We start from the raw sequence: 22884 nt of genomic DNA, 5'->3' as shown, positions 1-22884 counted from the left end.
ATAAGCAACATCTTCTAGAAGGTGGCAGATGTTGGGCAGCATCAGCACCCAGTGAGGAGGCAGCTCGGGCTAATGGCAGAACGGGCTGCTGGTGGTGGTGGAGGTGGTGGTGGTGGAGGGGGGGCTAATTTGGGGTCAATCAATAGATCTCCCCTCTCTCTATCTTCTGCCTGCTCACCACGCTAAAATCAATGAGAAAGCCAATAGTTCTCCGCCCTAGTGTGGATTAGTGAACACAAAACTAATCAGCCAGTCAGTGAAACTGACATCTTGGCTATTAACCTATTGATACGGGAAACACGTGTTGAACACACACTGTCACACACACCCACACAAATACAGAGGCACATTCCGATGCAAGCGGTTGTGGCGTGCACGGAGAGGAATCCCCGGGTGTTGGAGGTGCCGACCTGATCAGGTCTGAGTGGCCTCGTGGGGCCCAGGAGAGGAGTGGCGTAGTCCTCCATCCCAACATTACAGAGTCAATAATTGTGTTACGGTTTTACAACCATTGAGTAACAAACTAACAGGCTTCCAAACAACCACCGTCTGCTGTGGTTTCGTGGCCTCCAAACTCAACGCTTAAGCCGAATTCAGGGGTTTTTTTTGACAAAAGCTGTCAGGACTCGTCTCTCCAGGGTCTGACTTTGTGCAGCTTCCGTCTGCCAAACATGCAGGCAACAGTCATCCCGGTGCCTTGCACTTGGAGCCTGAGCTTCCGGATGCTTCCTGACGCTTCCGGACGCTTCCTGACGCTTCCTGATGCTTCCTGATGCTTCCTGATGCTTCCTGATGCTTCCTGATGCTTCCTGTAACTTCTGTGATTTCATAGCGCCGCTACGTCGTTGTCGTCCCCGAGTTTTACAAAGGTCAGGTCAGGTCAGGTCAGGTCAGGTCAGGTCAGGTCAGGTCAGGTCAGGTCAGGTCAGGTCAGGTCAGGTAAGGTAAGGTAAGGTAAGGTAAGGTAAGGTAAGGTAAGGTAAGGTAAGGTAAGGTAAGATAAGATAAGATAAGATAAGATAAGATAAGATAAGATAAGATAAGATAAGATAAGATAAGATAAGATAAGATAAGATAAGATAAGATAAGATAAGATAGTCCAGTATTTTTCTGAGTAAAACCAGTAAATCTGTGGTATAGAATAAATCTATGGGGGAAATACATTGTAAAAAAAAACTAAATTAAACTAAATTAAATTACAGATTTTTTTGGCACGTTTGAAATGATGAATGAAAGTGCTCTCCTCCCAATAAATAACTGTTTTAGAAAAAAACTCACACTCCTAAAAATACAGAAAAACCAAACGGAGAGATTTGTTTCAATCCCAGGAAATTCTCGTTATTCCCAGTTTCTCTCCGGTTGGACATCACGCCGCAGCGAATCCCGAACTCACAGGCCTCATCTCTTCTCTGGGATGCCTGGCTTTAAGGTCAAGGCGGGCAGAATCCAAATGGCCGTGTTTGGATTCCAGCTTCGCTGTAATTCAGGTTTTAGCCACTGACCAGCTCAGCCAGTTAGGGGAGAGGAAGCATTTTTCCAGGAGGAGAATGCATGTTTGCCTCTGACGTTACAGCGGGGACCGTAAATCTCACACATGGAGGGGGATTGTTGTTTAAGGTGGTGATAAACAACAGAAACTACAGGGAGTCGGGGGTTAAATTTTAATTTACAATGCAGTGGGTTTGGCATGAAAGACAGATAACTCAGATAACTCAGAGTCACAGATCAGCGATTGTCAGGAATCATGTTAAGAGCCATAAATTGCACTTCCAAGAAGGCGTTGTGGTGTTTTTTAGAAGTAAAAATGCCTCGCTAAGTCTCCTCAGGAAGATAAAATAATGTGCACCTTACTCTTAAGAGCAGCACTACACAAGGATCATTTTTCAAAAATAACAACCTGACTAGCTTTCATCCCTTACTTTTGAAAACCCTCTTGTTTTCTGAGATTGCCTCTCCTTCCTCTGTTCCTTTCTCCCCCACTCCTCCCCCCCTCCTCTCCCGTCTCTGTCATGTTTTAGTTTTCATATGTTGGTTTTGTTCTTCCTCATTTTCCCCTTGTGTAAAAAAAAAAAAAAGGAAGCTCTGAAAATAGGATGAGTGAAAGGGGGGAAGGCAGGAGGCAAAAGCGGCGACTGCGTTGGTGAAATCACTGTCTGCAGCGCTGAGACCGGCTCTTTGTTTTTCCTCTTCCTGTTTTTCTGCACTGGCAGTTACGGACTACAACAGCAGCCCCAGAACTCCATCCATATACATCACAGGCTGCGCCCCAAACCTCATGACAGTGCTGAATTACTGTATACCAATGTGGTTTTCTCAGCATGACAAGAGGAACAGCAGTGATCAGCCACAGGCAGCTGCATAAGAACAGCCGTTAAACCACATCCACACACCAGCTGTTTGAAAGGCCAAATCCGGCGCGTGCGTGTTTTTTTGAATTAGTTATCAAGCGTGCACAGAGTGTGACAGGCGAGGCAAAGAAAGGATAACTGTCTGTCTTTCCCTATCATGTTTTTTCCTGCCTCTCGACGTCCTCTCGGCAATCCTGTTAGACGCTAAAGGCACGGAGAGAATGGAAGTGAGAGCCGTGTGAAGTGGAGTGGATTCTGCTTTCTTTCCTCTTTTTCCCCCACGTGTCTCCCACCGACTTTATTTTCACGGTGGCCCGAGCATGAGAGGCCGCCGTTTGCACAACCAGGCTTTACATTTCGGCTTAATCCACGCCTGTTCCTCCACACCGTGGTTACGGTGGAGATGGCGAGCGGGAAACTTGCAGAAAGAGCGAGAGACACAGAGAGATGGAGTGACGGAGGGAGAGAGAGGGCGAGAGTGTGAAGTGGCACTGTGGAGATGTCCAGGCAAGTCCGGATTCATTGGTTCCATATAACATTCCTATTCCACTCTAACAGACAGATGCTACCATTCCAGGAGAATGCAATCCTGATTTCTCGCTTGAGACCCAATATCTGCACCATACAAATAGGGCGTGTGGAGGGAATGTGATACAGACTCGGAATATGGCTCTTTCTTCTTATCCTGCTCAGCCACATTGATGTTCTTTGAGCCTTTCATTGCTCAGCCAAAATGAAGTCTTTCAGGGTGGGAGCCGTTGCCAGATTAAGAAAACATATCCCATTTTGTAGAGCATGGCAGGGACTCTCTTGTTATCTGAATAATATGAGCAGCGCTGAGGTGGCACCGAAAATTTATTTGTGAAACTTTTATGTGGTCAAATCTGGGGGGGAATTATAGCCCAGATGCACAAGGAAAAACCTCAAACGATGAGAGTGAAAGCAGGTTTCCACAGCAGGTTCAGCCCCTTTCTTCTTTTATTCTAGCAACATTTAGAGATCTTCTCATTAAAGGAGGCTTTTGGATGCTTTATGATGGGAAAACGTGGCTCAACAGAAATACAGGATCTTGAGACGAGGCTGCTGGCTGCACCCTCGGAGAAGCCGGGAGGAAATCGCACCAGCCAAATCACAGAAAATTGATCACAGCCGACAAAATGGCTGCAGCGACTAAAACTGGTGCGGGCGAGAGCTCAGTCAGGACGGGGAGAAGCCGCAGGGTGCGGCGCCGCGGCCGTGACGTCTTTCAGCTCATCATCTCAATAAGAGATGAGCTAAACTAACGATGTCAATAATAAATATGAAATATGCGCATGCTTACACTTATCTTAATGAGCATCGTTAGTGGGACATTAGCAGCAGGAATATTATGATTATATTATTAGTTTGCTTAGTTGGAAGAGTTGCACCATCATCATTATTCACTGAACAAGATTTAAACAGATGAAATAGTCCCGTGTCGAGCTTCACTGTCTTTTGTTTGAGATGCGTTAACGTCTGTTAGAAATGTCCAGATCAGCGTGGCACAAAACGATAATTGTGGTTTTGCCTGTATGTGTAATAACATAAAGTCCGAGCAGCAGGTGAGCGATCAGTTCACGCTGACCTCACGTCATCAAAGCTTCCATCCCAGCTCACGATGAACCAGCAATGCACGCCTTCTCCAGTCAGACAATCATCAAAATAATAATATCATTTCCTCTCCACTCTTCCTCTGCTTTTATCAGACCAACAGGAACAAAGCTGAATCAATATCTTTGTCTTTTTTAAGAAGAAAGATTTTAGAAGGTAGGAGAATTCCACAGTTTTGCACTGAAAACATTCTCACAAATGCATGTTTTTGTTTCATTAAAATTAACATTAAATTATTAAAATTATTGCAGAGGGTTGACGTGAATTTTTAAGATACAAAAATAAATATTTTTGAACAGGCTGGAACAGGGAGGTCCAAGCAAGCGATGCAAAAAAAAAAAGAAAAAAAGGGGGGGGGGGGGGGGGGGGGGGGGGGGGTGCAACAAAGAAAAACAAAAGAGCCTGGAGAGATAAAGAAGAGAGAATAAGGTGTGCTGCAGTCATCCGGGGTGTGGAAGAGGGTTTATGCTGAGAGGTGGCATGTTCAGACGTGATAGACACACAGCAGAACAGGGAGGAGGTGGGTAGCAGAGGTACGGGGAGAACAATTGAAAAGGGCGAGTTGAGAGGGAAGGAGAGATTTGGGATTAAGGAATGAGTGCGGGGCAAAAACGAGGAGGATTAGGGCAAAGTGAGAGGTGGCTGTGAGAAGCTGCAAACAGGAGAGCAAGAGACTCTGAATGAAGAACTGTACAGAGCTTTTGACGGAGCAGGGATAAAAAGATGTATTTTTCCTGCTTCCTCTGTTGTCTGCTCCCATCGGTGGGCAACATCCCGCTGTTCTCTCCTCCTCTCTGCAGCCTTCTTCCTTGTCTGACACAGTGGGAAGACAGGGAACCCTGATCCGGCAAGACAGGCCGGCTGCTCTCTGCTGCCGCTCACAGGCCGACGGTGGCCACTGCAGGCCGAGCTGGCCAGCCCAGCTGAGACCTCACCTATCGGCCTGAGTGGCCATCATCAATCCGCCACAATAGCCTGGAGGAGGCCAGGGGATATGGGATGAGAGGCAGAGGGATGTGGCTGTGAGGCTCTCGATGGGTAACACAAGACGCTAACACTGTCAAGAATTAGTACTTTTATTCCTGCCGGCCATCTGAGAAAAAATATGTGGGTACTGGTGAAATCTACTAGCATCCCTCACAGTCAGTGTGAAGATAATCTGGTTTTACTGGTTTCCAAAAGATCTCTGACGCCGTGATCTTCATAATCTCGCACCCCCGGAGGGAGAGTGAGAATAAATGTGTTTCTTTGCTATCATTCCATGGTAATTCCACATGGTTTTTACGTTCCCACGATGTAAATACATTTCTTTAAGCATTTAGTAATTATCTACAGTTAACAGTGAAAACTGTGATTTATTCACAAAACACAACAATTACAAGAAAAATCACAGTCACCGAAATTGTAGATTTTAAAAACAATCTCAAAATTCCCTCAAAATTATGAGGGAAATATAATAATAACTAATAGTTCTTACACATGTGAATCCTTACATTAATTACTCAGATACTCGGTTCAAGTTATTAAAATAAAAGTAACCGAATGCAACTTTTGCTTTAGACTGAATCCACTGAGCTGTTTAATTTAGGCTTAAATTCATCAAACTATAGCAACAATTTCACTGATGTTCAGCTTTTCGCTTGGACGTCAATTCAAGGCTAAATTACGGAAAAAGAAAATAAAACACTTTTCAAAAATAGCCGACTCAAATCAGCCCAAAAAATTCAACTGCAGACATCATGGATTCAATTAAATTAATTTATACGGATGTGCCATCACGTTTTTAATATTGTTTATGTATTTGGAGCTTTTTTAGAATAATTCTGAGGTTTTTACAGCGATTCTCCTTTTTCCTGCGTCACCGAGGGAAGAAGCTTGATTAGCACCACACATGCCTCAGCAACCAAGGACTCGCGCTCATTTCTGTAGCATCATCACAACATGTAAAGAAGCTAACGTCAGGGCTCCTCGGAGCCGTCGCTGGCTGGAGACGCTGGGCCGCAGCCAGCAGGTAAAATGGATGACGGTCCTGAGGAGGACATTCTACCACCCTGGTCATTGAGAGGCGGGGAGGTAGCCATTACCGACTGACCGTTACGGTGACAAGCAGTAACGCCGAGGCTTCACTCGGGGGAATTAGGTGGTGGACAGATAATGGGATGTGCAGAGGTTGCCTGGACATTTTACGGCTTTGTTCTTTTTTTCTATATTTTTTATCTATGTTTATACGTGCTGTGTTGTGCGTGTGTGTGTGTGTGTGTGTGTTGTATGTGTGTGTGTGTGCGTGTGTCTAGAGTAGATAGCACATATTTGCTAATCTGGAGGGGGTAGCAGCAGAACGGGGGTAGGGTCAGAAGCCAGGGTTAGGTGTTAATTCACTGCTTCGAACCAAAGCCGAGCACCAAAACGAGGGGAGGCTGCAGCAGAAGCGTCGGACAAAAACCACCAAGGAGATTCTCAAGGTCCACTGTGGTAAAACCGGCACCCCATCTCCCCCCCCGCCGGTTCTCTCACCATTCACTTTTATTTATCACCTGCCGGTCCTAAAAATGCCCCCCCCCCCCATCTTGCCTCCTGTCTGTGGCCGGTCCGGTCTGCTACCACCTCCCCCCAGCTGTTAGAGCCCACAAAGGTCAGCCAGTCTGCAGGGTCATCAGTCTAGGATGGAGCTGACCCCTGACCCTCGGGTCCTTGATGTATTCCAACCACAAACCGGCAGACACGCTCACATAATGGACATGTGCGGCCTCACAAGAGGCTGGTTCCTTTGTGGTCATTTTTGATCAATTTATCAATTCTCTTTTGTCACCAATTCGAGTCCATCCGGCTTCCGTCTACGAAGCTGCTGAATCGAGCGGTCGGGTCGGAAAAAGAGGAGCCATTAAGCACAAAATCTGTGTGAATGATCGATCCGACCACAGTTCATCAGCTAATCAGTCCAGTGATGATCCACTGAGGCGTCGGCCCATATAAATTAATCTAATCAAATATTTTGATTTTTCTGCTCCTTTTAAAAATGATAGTTTTACTAATAAAGTAACTATTTCCCACCCTGGTTATATATACATTTGGTGCTCTGAATTAAAGCAGGGAATTAGTTTAAAATATCCACGTAACCTGATCCAAATGAATCCGTTCAAATCACCTTTTTACACTAGAATCTAATTTATTAAAAATAAACGTGTGAACCCAAACTGGTGGAAACAACCTACAAGGTTTCAGCATTAGAACTTTTTAGGCCAGTTCTGTCCCAATATATTCCACATATATGCGGGTCACTGCTGGCCCCTTCCTCTCACTCAAACGATGCATCGTGCAATTGCAATCTTTCCCCTTAATTGAGGAACTGACCAGGCGACCTTTGACCCGCAGGTCATTACCGCATTGTGCGCGGGGCCGCGGAGAGCAGCAACACCATTTGGGAGGGGAGTCGTGCGCAGAAAATGGATTAATTTTGTATGGTGCCCGATACAACTGGAAGGAGCCGGTGAGAAGCGCTGCAGATATGGAGAGAGCAGCCAAATCTGAGCCGGTAAACCTTTCAGACAGGCTGCGTGCACGTTAACTCCGACCAGAAAATTGAACTTGCAGGTGTCGCGGTCTGTTTTAAGTTGATAAGGCGCAGGACCGGGTGTCCATTTGGATGTCACCCCTTCAAAAAAAGTCCCAGCCTGTTATTGTTCCTCTCGAGCAAATATTCTTATTATCTTAATATCAATCACTTCACTGAAGCTCAGATTGGAGCAGATTTTCACGCGCGTGCTCGCGCACATCGCGGCGTGATCATTGTTTGAGAGCATTTTATTACAACGTGCCTTTTTTTGGCTTATTTATTCATACAGAACATATGTCCAATATATAAACTGCATTTAACTGCTTATTAATTCGAATCGTTTTAAAGCGATTCGACTTCTTATCTCGATGGTTTTGTGCCGATTTTGCGCGGATTTTTTATAGGATCTTTTTGCATTTGCATCTCGTTTACACGCGTTTTGGTTCATTAATGAGTTCCGTTTCGTGTATTTTGTTGCTCTTTTAATTCTAAAAATAAAACGGGGAATAACATTTTCCTTTACGATTTCGGGTTCCGAAAAAAGGTCCTGGACTCAGTTTTCGGTGGCACCGGTGGGAGCCTCGAGTCCAGATAAATGAGCCCCTCTTTGAGAGAGGTGCTGTAAAAATGGGGTCATTTATTTTTATATTAATAATTTCATTTCTAGAAAGGAATATTTCATCAGCGCGCGACAGATTAATACTGGTTTAATACCGAATTAATAATTACACGATTGTGTGAGCAGAAATAGATGGAAATGCATTTTATACTCACCTGAGCTGCTAAATACAGGTAATAACTAAATGAAACTAAATAAACCAGAGGGACATGGGAGCCAACACACAGCTTCTCATCACAAAATGACCCACGATTCAATTTGAATTTTGCGTTCGCTGCAAACGCAACGAGACTCTTAAAACTACTAACGACACAGGGAGTTTACTGCAAAATTACAACGATCACCATGGTGACGATGGCGAATTACACACACACACCGACACACACTTTGGTATGTTCTGATTAACGCTGAACGATTAGATTTTAATAGATTATAAAACACGAGCCGCAGCAAAAGGACAAGTGTGTGTGTGTGTGTGTGTGTGTGAGGGAGGGAGAGAGAGAGGGAGAGAGGTGAAGAAGTGAGCAACACTTGACATGTTTCTGTTCACCCTTTCAAAGAAGAATAAATATAGAGAATCGTAATAAACTAAAACATGTCGTCGTTATGACGCAGTTATAGATGATGTGCAGAATTGAAACCTGCAACAATTCAAGCGGAATATCCCGTCACATTTGCTCTGCTGAGCACCACGCGCAGCGGCCGTTCAGGTCACGTGTCCGCTGCTGAACATCCCACCTTCACCACACCTTCACCACACCTTCATCCCACCTTCATCCCACCTTCATCACACCTTCATCACACCTTCATCCCACCTTCACCACACCTTCACCACACCTGCTGTTCAGGACGGTTTCATACGAGATGAAGCTACAGAGGACGAGGAGCAGCTCGCGCCAGCACAGGTCCGAGCTCTGGACCGTCCAGGTGCTGCAGGCTAATAAAGGCTTTAATAAAACAGGTGTCCGGTGTGATGCGGTCGAACTAGTGCACACAGAGTGAGCAGGTGAAAGAAGTGCACGTGTTAAACAAATGATTTGATCGTTAGTCCAATTAGCACCAGCGCCCCCAGAACCCAACTCCGAACCCACACAGATCACTTGACGCCTCAGAAATGAGAAAAAACCAATAAAAAGAATCAGGAGAGGATCAATAAGACGGTTCGAGTCTATAAAGTGGAGCTGTGGACGCGGCGGCGGCGGCGGCGGGAGCGCAGCGGCCATGCGGACGGAGCGGGAGCGCACACCGGTCCGCTCTGCTCCTCTCTTCCGCGCCTCTGCCCGCGCGAGCTCACAGCTCGGCCTTATAAAGCCCACGGAACCCCTCCTTTTAATTGATTTTCTCATAATTAACTCAGTCTGTCCATCGATTTCCCTTCGGTGCCGTACAGCCGTGCTCGGCGTTGGGGCGATCTTCCGCCGTCGGGACTCCAGCGAGCCACCGACCTCGGTGATTTAAATCCTCGCGGCGCGCGTGAATTTGGGCTTCCCTGCGCCAGGCTACAGCCCACGTCGTGCACAAATGAAGACGCAGGATGCGTCGAAGAAACCGGCCTCAGCAGCCACCTGTGCGTCTCAACCCAGACGTGGCCCTTCACAATTATGGATCGCAAAACAAAGAGGAAACCGGCTGAAGTGGAACCGACGGAACACCGACGTAAGTGACCCAATTTTGCTACATTTCTGTATAATTTCCCCTGTCAGTGCCCCCCCCCAAAGTGCCCAGGGCATTCCGCGTTGTTGGAAACAGCGGATTGACGCCTAAAAGCTGCATTCGGCGATAATGACAACAGCCAGACATGGACGCATTTCAGACACAGCAGCGTGCACGTTTACTCATGAGGAGGGCTGGCGTTGCACCTGCAGGGATGGATCGAGATTTCCCAATATGCATACATGCACGGAGCGCGCGGCGAATCAAATATTCCCGCGATAATTCAGCATGCAGAGCAGGCGCGAGGACACAACGCCATTCGTCCACGGAGCGAAGGAGCGAGGGAGGATAGGATAGGAAGGGGGAGAGGGAGAGAGGAAGCCGGAAGACGAGGGTGCCCCTGTAAATTAATTTCTATCTAATCAATAAAAAGAACAAGACCATCAGCGCACGAAAAAAATCATTAGGCCTGATATTTCCAGCGCGCCTCCCCAGGACAGGAACCAGGAGGAAAGTGCTCTGTAATCTCACGCTTTTTTGGAACTGACGTGTAAAAGATGTGTGATTTTAGAGCAGAAAAGAGGGGGAAGAGGAACGTGGAGCCGAGGAGAGCAAACGTGAAAACAAACACGGAGCACAGCCAGCAGGATGACCCCCCCCCCCCCACCCGAAAAATGTCGCGTGAGTGTGTTTGTGGATGTTGGAAATTTACCAGTGTTTCCATCGGTGAACGTCTCCATCCCCGCCATGCGAGCAGCCTTGTCTGGACAAGAGAGGGATGGAGAGCAAAAAGATGGGGGGGAGAGAGTTGGGGGGGCGGGCAGAGGAGTGTGGAAGAGGGGCCAGTGTGTGGGGCAGTTGATCTGGGCTGGGGCTCAACATTATACCGAGGCGTGTGTTTGTAGCGGGGGTTACCACCCTAACCTTTCATGTCCCCCCTTTCCTCTAACACACCCCCCACCCTCGGCGTGTGTCTCTCAGAGGTTTCCATGACGACCCGGTGGCTGTGGCGCTGCAGCTGAAGAAACAGGCGCGTGCGTGAGAGGAGAGGACGGCGAGGCTGTCGTTTGAAGTGCGAGGAGGCAGACGCACGGGAGGTAATTGGCAATCAGAGGCATTTCAAGCATTTAATGTGGCTGCGCAAAATATCGAGTCGCGTCCTGTTAAAGATGCTCGTTTCCGGCGCTGATTTTCTCCGGTGGCTCCGGAGGCTTTAAGGCCCCAGGGTGACCCGGAGCCACCAGCGGGTTACTGCCTCGTTACTGCACACAAATGCGTATTAGTGCCAAATGGGAGTGCGTGTCAACAGTGCGTGTTTGTGCACGTTCTACTAACTTCATCGTGGCAGGACAGAAGTTGGATGACAGCGCGGAACGTTGAATATGCGTGAGTTGATTCACCTTTGTGCTGCCACCTGCTGGCCGCAGGGGGAACATCTGCTGTGCGGGAGCAAACACGCAGTTTCGCGCAGAGAACATTCTACATCCGTTCACTGTGCATGCTGAAGATACATAATTATAATAGGGAGTTATTTTAAATCGAACTGTAATAATAATAATTGGATTCACGCAAGTGACGTGGATGATATATAAATATGAATTATGTTAATTCCCGAATTAACATTTGACGACTAAGCTCCATTAGTAATAATGCACAAGAGTTGCTTAAAGACTTGCTACAAAATAATCTTTGAATGAAAAGGAAAAATAATCTTGAATAATAAAGAAGGAATAAGCTGAAGAACATTCAATCACTTCACATTTACAGGATATATTTAGAAAACTGCACTGCAAACTCTTGAACTGCTGCTGGTCCCCGGCTTCTCTCTCTCTCTCTCTCACACACACACACGCACACACACACACACACACACACACACACTCACACACAGAGGTAAACCAAGGAACAAGGCTTTCATGAAGATCATCTAATCTAATTTTCTGTCTCCAGTACAAGCTGCAGAATTCCCCCCATCAGAGAGATGAACCATATGCTGCTGGGTATACATATAATAAAGGGAGCCCCAATGGGCCAGTCCAAGGCTGTAGTGTCTATCAGCTTTAGATGACACGTTTCGATAGGAGACTGATTTAGGCCCGAGCTGCCACCAGATGACTCGAGTCTCCATCCAATCAAGCAGGTGCGAAGAACACCTGCGGACAGTGGAATAAAGTCTGCAGAAAGATGATGACCAGGGCCGTGCTGCACAACCCGGCATTACATTAGCTGCTGCAACCCAATACAATTTGCACCTTGGAACACAAACCCAGCTCTGATGTCTCTATGAAGCGTTTTAGGCAATAAAGCCAAGCCTCTCCAAATGTTCTGGTCCAAAAAAAGGGAGAGAAATGTTTTTAGACCCCCCCTGCCAGTAATAGAAACACTGAAGTGTTGCAATGGATAGAGTTATTAAAAAAGAAAAACAATATAGCTTTATTATTTCCAATGTTGGGTCCATCACAGTCTTCCTCTTGCTGCGATCTTTGATAAGATGGTCCTGTCGCACCTCTGTCGCCGTGGCAACGTGACCTTTGACCCCGTCCGTCCTTGGCCTGGATGTAGATCACGGAGGGATCCGCAGCGCCCGGTTGCCGTGTCGAAGGGAAGAACTGTGGGCTTTGAGGGTCAGTCCCGCTGATTCCTGGGGCCCCTTTTAAAGCCAGATCCTGCACCGGCAGACTGTAAATGAGCCCTCAGCTGTGGCTCTGACAAAAAAGGGTGACTGGAGCATATTTCTTTCAAAATGTCACATCATTGCTGTTCTCTGACTGATAAGGAAATTGTGGAGAGGTGTATCTGGAAGTAAGGGCGAGTTCAGGTGGTGTCAGCACTCACAAAGTCCAGCTCAGTCCAGCGGAGCGGACCGCTAGGTATCTGACTCCTCTGGAAGAACCGCTGATGGAGAGAAGGGTAGGGCTTGTTGATGCGTGGCCTCTGTCCTGGCCGTGGATATTCCTGAGCTTTGCTGTTCCACGGCGCTCCAGATATGCGTCCTGATTTCTCCGGCAGCGTGGCGGGGTCACACGCAGGAGCTGCTGCTGAGAGGAGGGACGCTGCACCGCTCTTTCCATTGGATCTCTTTACACACACACAGTGCCCGAGTCTCCCTCTGGGCATCACAGCACCGGTCCTGCTCCCAGGATGGGCGTGGTAAGAACCAGGCTTTCAGAAATCTCTGTTTTCCCCCAAGCAGGCCTGGGGCAGTGGAGCTGTGGCCCCGTGTGAACGGAGGAAAAACAGGCCCATCAGAGGTTTCTGCGGAGGGCGGAGCCCACTTGGTAAGACGGGTCAGTTCAGTGGTTGTCCCGCTCATTAGTCTATTCTAGATGGGTAAAACACAAACGGACGGACGGACACAGACTGAAACTTGTTATTTTGATGGATTTAAGCAATACGGAGACTGTGTTCACGGCCTAAGCTGCCGTCTGCGACAGGAAAGCTACAAAGGCCAGTTCCCTTTCTGAAGATGACAATATCGATATGTTCTCGGAATTGCGTAACAACCAATCAAAGAATCGCAACACAAATGTGTTGAATTGTCACAAAGGTTTTACACCGATTCGACAAACATGGCGACAGCAGCGCGTGACGCTCCAAACACCCCAAACCCCGCCCCCCTCGCCTGTTGCTCGCTGGTGGTCTTAACAGAATTTTGCTTTTTCGCCCTTCAGCAGCACTTTGGTTACTTTCTTTGGTCGCGTTTGTGTCGCAGTGAGGAGGAGGAAGATCATCAGTAAAGAGGAAGAGCATGTTGGACACCAGCTTGTCGGTCGGACAGAGGGAACAGTTCAGCAGCGACAACATCTGGCCGTCAGAAAATGGAGGAAATAACCATGTAGATTTTAGAAAAGCTATTTTGGACACCGGAAACGGCCAAACAGGAGATACTTCCAAGTTTTTTCTCAGGATATCCGTGAATTATGAATTTTCTAACCTATAGATTTGCAAATTGATCTAAACTTAACTACATGGATGTTTGATAAAGGTTACATTTCTACTATGTTTTCAGATTTGACAGGCAGAAAAAAGGAAATATAAAGGAGTCAAGATTGAGGCGTCACTATCGGGGGGGCTGTTGCTTCACATCCGGACACAAAACATTTTTATCGACATTTTAAAAGGTGCTGCAGTAAAATGTTCATCAGTGCTCTTCTCTTCTGTGATGATCCGACACTGAAACGGGCAGAACCGAGCCGCTGAACACCACAAGTCAAACACAACAACAAAATACTTTAAACCATTATACTTTTATTAATCACCAGAAATAAAGTTTAAGATATAAAGACCTTCACAAAAAAAGAGAAAAAAAAGACAATTGCCATTCCAAAAGCTACTGTTTTTAACAAAAATGTAATTTTCTTTCCTCGTTCACCAAAGGGGAACGTCACACTCCATCTTTCAGGCCAAACAGGAGCACGCGTGAACATGTGCCCTTTGTTTCTCCCTCCTCCTGGACCAGCAGAACCTCACGGTGGTAAGTCTGTCTGCCTAAGTCGTGCCTGTGTGGGGGGACTTAGCGGAGGGCCCTTATTGATCTTCCACCATGAGTGAAGTCCAGGCATTAGTTCCAGCAGGGTGGGTCGACAGCTGTCCATGAGCCACTCTACTGGGCCTACAGAGCAGGGCTGAGCGAGGCTGGGATGTGCACTTTTGATTTTGATCTCCCCAACATCACTTCTATTGACCGACACACTGTCCTGTGCTTTAGCGGGGCCCAGCGCCAGCCCTGGATACGAGCCATCATTACATGATCCCAGCTGCTGTTGACAAGTTTGGGATGATGAATCTTCCACGGTCCGCTGCGGCCTCGGCTTAATCACTGATGTCATCTACAGGCAACTGGCCGCATCCACTGACCACGGCAATAACACGGGCTATCGCGACGCAGTTGAGAAACTCACTCTTTGTTATCTGCTGCTGGGTAGGTGCAGGAGTGGATCACACTTCCCAAAGTTTACGGAGAGGCACATTTTTCAGGATGGATCGTCAAAGATCAGAAACCTTCCTTTGCCTGGTTGTAATAAAAAGATGCCTTGACTCGACTTATTTTCAAATCTGCTGAGTCAAAGAGAACAGAATGTGTGTGTCTGACACCACAGCGCCACACTGGACAACTTTTCTAGTCTATCCTTAAATAGAAAGTAAACCCTGAAACCAAATACGATTATATTCGTGCCAGAGTGTCAATATGACAGCTGTATTTCTTATCAAGTGGCAGCCAAAATGCCAACAGACCATATTCAAAATACGTCATTATTGACTACACTCTTCACATGCCTGCTTCTTTTCTGAGTAGGAAGAAAAAAGATCCAGTTTCATATGTGCATGGAGCATCTGCACGTGAGGGAAAAACACCCTACCATCGATATTCTGTTTCATTCATAAATAATGGTAATATTCCAACAGAAAAGAATGCAGAAATTTTAAGGCCCGTCAGGAACACAAAGAGATGGAAAGTGCTGCCATCTAGCGGCTTTCACACGAATCGCAACTATAAAGGAGGCCTGAAAATGCATCCAGTTTGGCTGTAACCACTTCTGAAATAGCATTTCTACCATTTCATTCGTCATAAGTTATATATTTATATATTTATACCTAAAGGTTATAGAGTCCAGTGGTTCTGTGTGTGGATTCTGTTACCAGATGGCAACATTCTCCCCCTACAGACAAAGGCCCCTAGCAGCCTTCGGCCTTCCTCATAGTCATCCTGGTCCACACTGATCAGCAAGCGGACGCCCTCTGTCCCTGCTGCCATCCTCAGGGTGTCGTTGATGAAGACCACCTTGAGGGCCTCCAGCAGATCTCCTTTCAGGTAGTCGCTCCAGAAGGCCTCGAGGTTGTCCAGGTCTGTGAACTTGATGTCGCAGACGATAGAACCCAGATCTCTGGTGCGGAGCAGCATGTTGGCTTGACTGAACAGCTCGAACTGTCGCTCCAAGGGATGCTGCTTGTCTGATGAGATGCCATTACGGAGCGCCGACTCATGCTCCAGGTATTCAGCCCTGACACGCAGGCGGATATCTGGTGATGGGAAAGAGTGGAGGAAGCAGTGGTGGAGACCAAGGGGTGACAATGTGGAATGAAGGGGTAGAAGGAGCGATGGCAGCGAGGAAGGACAGAAGGGGAGAAGAGGGCAGTTCAGAGAAAGTTAAAACCAGAGCAAGTTGACGATTCCCACAAACGAGACGGAAAGGAAGGAGACAGAGACAGGACACAGTCATCAGAAGACAGCTCGTCGCATCGTCTACGTTAGCGAATGGCCTTTTCAAAGGAGCACAAATCAAACAGGACGACTTAAAATCCTGAGAAGCAGAAGCACTTTTCCAGGACAGAGCAGACTTATTGCACAAAGACTTGGGAGGTTCCGCCAGAGAGAACCTGTGGTGCTTGTTTTGAGGGGAGCGGAACGCTGGAGTATTCCTTTCTTCCCAGGCAGTTCAGGTATTATTTATATATAATGCTTCTAAGAAACCAAGCTGGGATTATGGCAGAAATGACAACGACAGCCCTCTAGTGTGATGTGATGCTGGAGTTGGGCATTAACAGGACTGGCGTTCATGCAACAGTACAGCGAGGAAGATTAGAGGATACATACTGTACTGAGCAAGAGCGCGACGACTCGGTCCCCCAGGTCATTATTCCAGACCTTCCAGCGGAACCCAGCGGCTGATGACGAGTGCTGCAACAAAAACCTGCCTAGCTGCACTAAATGCCTGTTAAATATGCACCATTCACGACCAAAGACAGGAAGAACGTTTTCCCTCCACGGTTCTTTCGGAACCCTGCTTCCGAACGTTTTAAATTTGGGATTGCAAAGGTGCATCAAGACGTAGGAAATCTTTGTGAGGTTGTTTTTAAAAAAAAGACACTTTAAAGTGTTTGCAGAAGGCATCACAGATAATAGTCAACAGAAGAGTGTTCATTTAGACGTGGGCGTAAAGAATAATGAAAGAGCTCCTCGACGCTGCGTGTTACTGTGTTTCCATTCACGTTGTGTTTGGGACTACAGGGAATAGTCCAAAACCCAGGAGGGATTCAGTTTGGAAAATGCCAACATTAGAAATGTAAATGTTGAATTAAAGCATTGATTTTGCATGTTTTAACATTTGTGGCAGAGCAGTAGCCAAAGGCTGGCTTCTGCATTAATGCCTGAACAGGCTGTAATTAGAAAACCGGATCCCGGATCAAAGAGGAGACTTCAGCAATGTGGTCTAAGACATGTTTAAAATGCGCAGGGCTAGAAGAGACTCAGCTACCAAAGTTAAACTTTAGTTGACTCAGAACGTCAATAGTCTTTTTTCCTTTCAAGAGGCATCGCTATGCAAGACGCCATTTTAATTAATGGTTAAACTTCTCAAGTTACAGCTTATTTTCAAACCATTGACAAACCAAAAAAGAAAGAATAGGAAATGTCATCAGCATAGTTTAGGCAAAATAACCACAAGCTCACTTTAAATGCAGGCATCTGGTTGGACAGCTAAATGCCCTCCGGCCTCTGCAGCTGTTGCTGGGGTGAACATCTGGCTGCATGGACACATCTCTGCAGCAGACCAAAGGGAGTCAGCATCTTCAAAGTGCTCTTTAAAACTAACAAAGTGCTCTTTAAAACTAACAAAGTGCTCTTTAAAACTAACAAAGTGCTCTTTAAAACTAAGGGGTCTTTACAGGTTTGTTTAAAAATTCCATTTTCCAAAATGACCATTTTATTAAATTTTTAACAAAACAACAATGAATGGGGAGCTTTACATAAAGAACAATGTGGTGGCCATGAAGCCTTGTGCATTAAATCATCCAATAAATCCTCCTCAGTGGATATTTGGACTTAGTGAGTTAAAATGGTGTAAACAGTTGGACCTTTTGAATCATTCCAGGTTCTAAAGGCTGTGTCTCTGATAAACACCTGCCCTTCATGCAATTACTGTATTTAAGGATGTCCTCCATTTCTGCCATCCCATTTATACCAAGCAGGATGGAGGCAGAGATAGGGCCGCTGCAGAGGAGGCCATTTAAAACCACAGCAACACAATCATGGTCATTTTGTTAGGGTTACAGAGCACTTCACGCTTCATCAGACACAGAGGCATCCACTTAGACAGGACATTAGAAAGCACAGCTTTCATTTTCTCCCTTTAAACACCGGGTGTTTGGCTTCCTCCATCTCACCCCACCGAAAAAGGGAAAAAAAAAAAAGTTTAAGCACCCATTTAGGAGGAGTCACTTGGCACGAAGAGCTTCAACTCTTTATTGATCCGTTTTTCTGCTGAATGACTGACCAAGAGAGTGGAGCGTTAGAGGAGTGCCAAGAGGAGAACGCGCACGTCTTTCTCTCTTCCCCTCACAAATAAAAATCACTCTGCCCCATTTTGCGTGGTTTGAGCGTTTACTGCTCGTTCTCTGCCTCTCAGTGTGTGTAAGGATACCGTTAGCCTGACACTCAGGTAGGTCTGTTTAGAACTGCAAACACAGAGGGAGAGAGAAGAAGAGACAAGCACAAGTGGGATGAACATCTGTCGAGTCAGTTGGTTTCAGCATCAAGCAGGCAGGGCACAGCACTCATGTCTCCAAGCTGCAATGTGGCTAATTCATGGAATTTCAGTGGCCAGGGTCTAAAATCAACCAGAAACTGGACATGCTTGGGACGGGTCTCACCACCAGTAACCAATTTGCCCACAAATCCAATTTTTTTTAAAAAAGGTTCAATCAATATTCGTGTAAAATTTAGAGTCACCCGAAGCACTTCATTTGTAGGGGAAAAGGTTGTCAAACTGTAAGGATTTGAATTAAATTACAATAGGTGATGCAAAAGCTCTGTCATGTTGGCTTTTTAGAGGAATCTTTGGGCTGAGCTGTTCTTCAAGACAGAGCAGCAGAAAAATAGCAGCCATTTTAGAAACTCTGAGCCAATCTGCAGAAAAAGATCATTACATTAAAAAACCCCCGTCTAATAGCTGCATATGCACCTGAGACTTGGTCAAAATATCCCAAACTGCAGCGTCAGTGCCGCCATTTTCCTTATGATTCACCTGCGATGATGAAGGTGAAGACAAAAAGGTGTCCTCGGAAAATGGGAATATGAATTTGGTTTCTCTCTCCCAATTGTTCTGTTTTTAGATCAAATAACCTCATACGTGAGGAAAAAAGGGGTCAGAAATGCATTTATTCTTATTCTTAGTGAAAGGTTTTATCACGGTTGTTTGAAACCCTGACACCAAGAACCAGCGGCAGAATAAAAAGAATCTTAAAGATATTTGAGCAGCCTGAACAAACAGCACTCAAATGCACCACGGGTGATTTTTTTTCCTAAATTCCCTGAAGGGGATTGGGTAGGGGCAGCAAGGAGCAATCATTCAATGCAGAGCAAAATGGCTGCAGCAGCCGCTGCAGTAGCAAGGGGAGAGCCTCTTTTACCTTCAGCACGGGCCCAGACTTGTGAGCATGACTGAGACGGTCACCATACAGCAGTAAGTATGGACTGAGACTGTTTTGTTTCTCAATCTCTCCCTTTGTCTCCATGATGTCTTTCTTAGGTTACTGCATCTGAGTCACAATCCAACCTGGTGGAATCAAATGGGGAGTCAAGAGAGCAACATGTTCACAGGCACAGACACAGCACTCATCCTGCTAGGAGCAGCTCGGACAGCCGTCTGCATTCATCAGGCCGGCTGTGGCTCTGCTTAGCCAATAGATGCTAGAAATGTTGCCGCACAGCATTAATGACTATGCTGACTTCAAGCTGGGACTCTTATCTCAACTTTACTGCCCTGTGAGATCTTAGCTGTTGTTTATCTTAAGGCAGGCAACAGACGTAACACAGAGCAGCCAGGACACTGATGACGGAGTCAGGGCGGCTGATTTGACAGAAGCAGAAGTAAACTCCATCACACTTGACAACCAAGCACAACAAGAGGAGGCGTGACGAACGGAAGCGTTTCTTTGCATTATGGAAACAGCGGACGTTCAGCTAGGTTACGAACAGAAGCAGACACACTGATGGATTACAGAAAAAAGGTCAGATGGGAGGGCAAAAGTGTGTGAAGAGGCTGATGGGAAATAGTGGCTGAATCTCTGCAATTCACATTCAGAGCTCTACGTTTCTGCACCATCAGTCAGTGCAGACAAGCAAAGGCAACATCCATCTGTGTCCAACAGTTGAAGCGGCTTTTGAAAACCTTCATTTTGGCCAAAATGGTCCACTAGATTAAGCCCTTTATGTTAATAATAATAATAATAATAATATAGTCTTCTGCAAACAGAGCTATTAGACAAATGTGTAGATGTGAATGTTGAGAATGTGTACAGAGTTTTTGTGTTTTCAACATAAACTCAAATGAGGAATATTCATCGACTCTTCCACAACTCCCAGGGCAAAGCAGCATCATCTCAGTTTATTAATTAAAAGGGCTCGTGCTCCCACCATGGGAGGGGCTACTAGGTTAACAGCGTGATTATTGTCCACGTGGCATTTGAGTTTCCTACAGCTCGGATTTGGCAAGTGCCGATTTTTAATTTGAAATTGTATCAGGATTCACCTCTTCTAAACCGCATGTGCCTTTTAATACGATCGACTTTCTCTAAACAGCTCAAGAGGTGTTTAGGATGAGAATTTAGCCATCACACAATGATGAATGACACCTGCATTCTTCTATTTAAAAGGTTTTGACAACTGTTGAACAAGCAGAAGTTTAAAAAAAAAAAAAGGTCATGCAACAAAAGCTCAATGGATCTATGTTTCTGTGCTCATGCACGCTACTTTCACAACTGGCAACATTGGAGGTTATTTTTGTCATAATAGCGACTGTGAAAGAAGCTGATCAGAAATCAATTAAGAGTTTAAGATGTTTGGAAAAGGTGGGGAAATCATTCTAAGAGGCAGTAAAGAGAGGATGGAAGTGCGGTGGAGGAACAGACAGTCTGTACTTACTGCAGGAGGCTTTATGAGCAGGCGGCTGCGGGGGCATCAGGTGACTCTGTCTGCTCGTCTTCTTGGGCTTGTGGCTCCACCCATTCCCTCTCTTCTTCCTCCTCCTCCTCCTCACTGATGGTTCAGGCACAGGCGGGTAAAAACCTGAGAGGCCACATATGGAAGTACACATATGAAACATGGGTGTTGACGCGATGCAAAGGTTTCTCCTCCCTTCTTCCTGTTAAATGACCGTTGTCACCCTACAATGAGGGCGTGATCATTGTACCGTGCACGTGAGCATTTAACACAAGCTTGGACCACGCCACATTCCTAATAAAGGGATAAACTCGTAGCTAAATGACGTTTGGTCAGGAATGTTGAACAACATTAAAACTTACTTGTTCTCAGGTTCTGTGTGAAGGATGAAAATGGTATTTCAGTGGGCCTGCAGCCATGTTGCATTCCAGAGGTGCACGCCAACTCGATGTTTTTGGTTCCATAACTGCACTCAGTTCTCTCTGGAGAAACTGCAAACAACCATAAGACTGTCAGTCGTGACGGAGCTAGTTAGATACTCCGATATCCGACTCTGACCCTCACCTGTCCTCCGTTTCTTGCGAGACACAAAAGGCAGCAGATCGTGCCGAGTCAGAACTCTCAAGAGTTGCAGCAGCGGCTCCAGCTGCCCGTCACTGATGTATCCTCGTCTTTCCAGCTCCAACAACAGCTCAAGGCCGCTTGTTGGCTTACAGGAGTCCACTAAGGACTCTTGGGAGCTCTGTGGCTTTAACTGCCTCCATGTTCTTAGCAGCTCAGAACACGGAGAGACCCCTGAATCACCTGGATCGCCTTCACGAGGCTCAACTGTCCAACCTGCTGGATCAAGCGGGTGTGGTGCGGCAAAGGTTTCTTTCAGAAGGAATGACAGGACTTCAATGTCGGTCTCTGTCAGCTGAGAACCAACTATTTCAAAGACCTCGTGAAGAGACAACATCCCGTAGTAGTTCAGGCATTCCGTTTCATCCCAGAAAACTGAGTGTCTGAGTGGGTATCCTTGGCGATGCACTGCAGCCATGGATTGTCCCGTTGTCCTCTTTCTTACCTATAAAGGACTCTTGGTCCGAGAGATAGCAACGTGTCAGTGAAGCTGTGCGTGTGTCCCGGGACAGAAGCCCCCGGCACCTTTTAAAGGCCACACTGCTACGTGTGCAACTGCAGTGGGCAACAACATCATATTGCAAACAAAGGCATCGAGTTCAAGTCCCTGCTGAGCAATATTGCCCTGACTCGAGTCTTCAGACATGTTTGAGACGTAGCTCGTTCCCTTGCATCGCTTGCAGCACATTAAAAATTAAATGAAAACCCTGTGAGACAGTCGGTACCAAGAGCCTGTCAGCAAGTTCACGGTTACAGTCATACGTGCGTCGTTTCAGCGTCGTGGAGCTCTCTGCTCTATCTGCAGCCCTACGATGTGGAGTTTAAATCCTACCTCTTTTTCAGTGCGACGGTGTCCTCGGCAGGGCTCAATTTGACGGCTTTGGACTTTCAACGCGATCGTCGCTTCAAGAAACGAGGCGCTTCCGAGATGTGCAGCAGCCACCAGTCATCAACAACCGGTTGGAGAAATTATATCCTTGGCACGTTACGTAACCGCCTTTCTGTGCAGGGGGAAACACCAGAACAAATAGCTTTATATTTAAAACACTAGTTAAGAATACCCTTCGGCTTTTAAGGAAGTGCACGCAGTTTTGACATACACAGGCATATTAGTTTGCTAGTAGACAAACATTTGTCCACCTGTGACTAAAGAATGTACTGGAAACGACAGAAGTTCCTCATTCGGAAAGTATCTTCAGTTTAAGCATGAGCACTGGCTGCTACTCTTCTAAAGCATCGGCTGACATTGGAGCAGTGCCTGATACTTTGGCTGCTTCTTATTAGCTTTGAGGGAAACTCCCACTGCGCTTCCGTCCGGACCTGCACGACTGACAAGAAAAACACAATAACAGAGAACCGACCAATCACGACGCCCCATTTTCTCAAATACTTCCGGTCACGTTCTACTGTCAATCTATGGAACAGCTGATCCAAATTCGTTGTGACTTGCTGCGAGAATATCGAGGAAAACGGAGGGATGCAATCCCTTCCCCAACCCTCGGAAAGAATTGTAAAGCTT

At 46.4% G+C, this 22884-nt stretch overlaps 1 protein-coding gene across 4 annotated transcripts; it reads right to left on the bottom strand.

The window, feature by feature from the left end:
• Positions 1-14033: 14033 nt before the first annotated feature.
• On the bottom strand, positions 14034-22714 carry dedd1 (death effector domain-containing 1). Of its 4 annotated transcripts, none has more exons than XM_011605969.2 (6): positions 22466-22714; positions 22198-22366; positions 21309-21822; positions 21107-21235; positions 20727-20870; positions 14034-15826 (listed from the first exon to the last, which is right to left on the bottom strand). In XM_011605969.2, the coding sequence occupies exons 3-6, from the start codon at positions 21781-21783 to the stop codon at positions 15408-15410; spliced, it is 1167 nt and encodes a 388-aa protein (XP_011604271.2). In that variant the 5' UTR covers positions 21784-21822; positions 22198-22366; positions 22466-22714; the 3' UTR covers positions 14034-15407. The 4 variants fall into 4 exon arrangements, with proteins under 4 accessions (XP_011604271.2, XP_011604270.2, XP_011604272.2 ...); XM_011605968.2 differs by having other exon boundaries at positions 22506-22714; XM_011605970.2 differs by having other exon boundaries at positions 22525-22714.
• Between the last annotated feature and the right edge of the window lie 170 nt (positions 22715-22884).

Source organism: Takifugu rubripes, chromosome 7 (assembly GCF_901000725.2).
Source record: "Takifugu rubripes chromosome 7, fTakRub1.2, whole genome shotgun sequence".
Taxonomy (NCBI): Eukaryota; Metazoa; Chordata; class Actinopteri; order Tetraodontiformes; family Tetraodontidae; genus Takifugu; species Takifugu rubripes.
The sequence above is the reverse complement of the archived record's forward strand: the minus strand, read 5'-3'. Positions and strand labels throughout refer to the sequence as shown.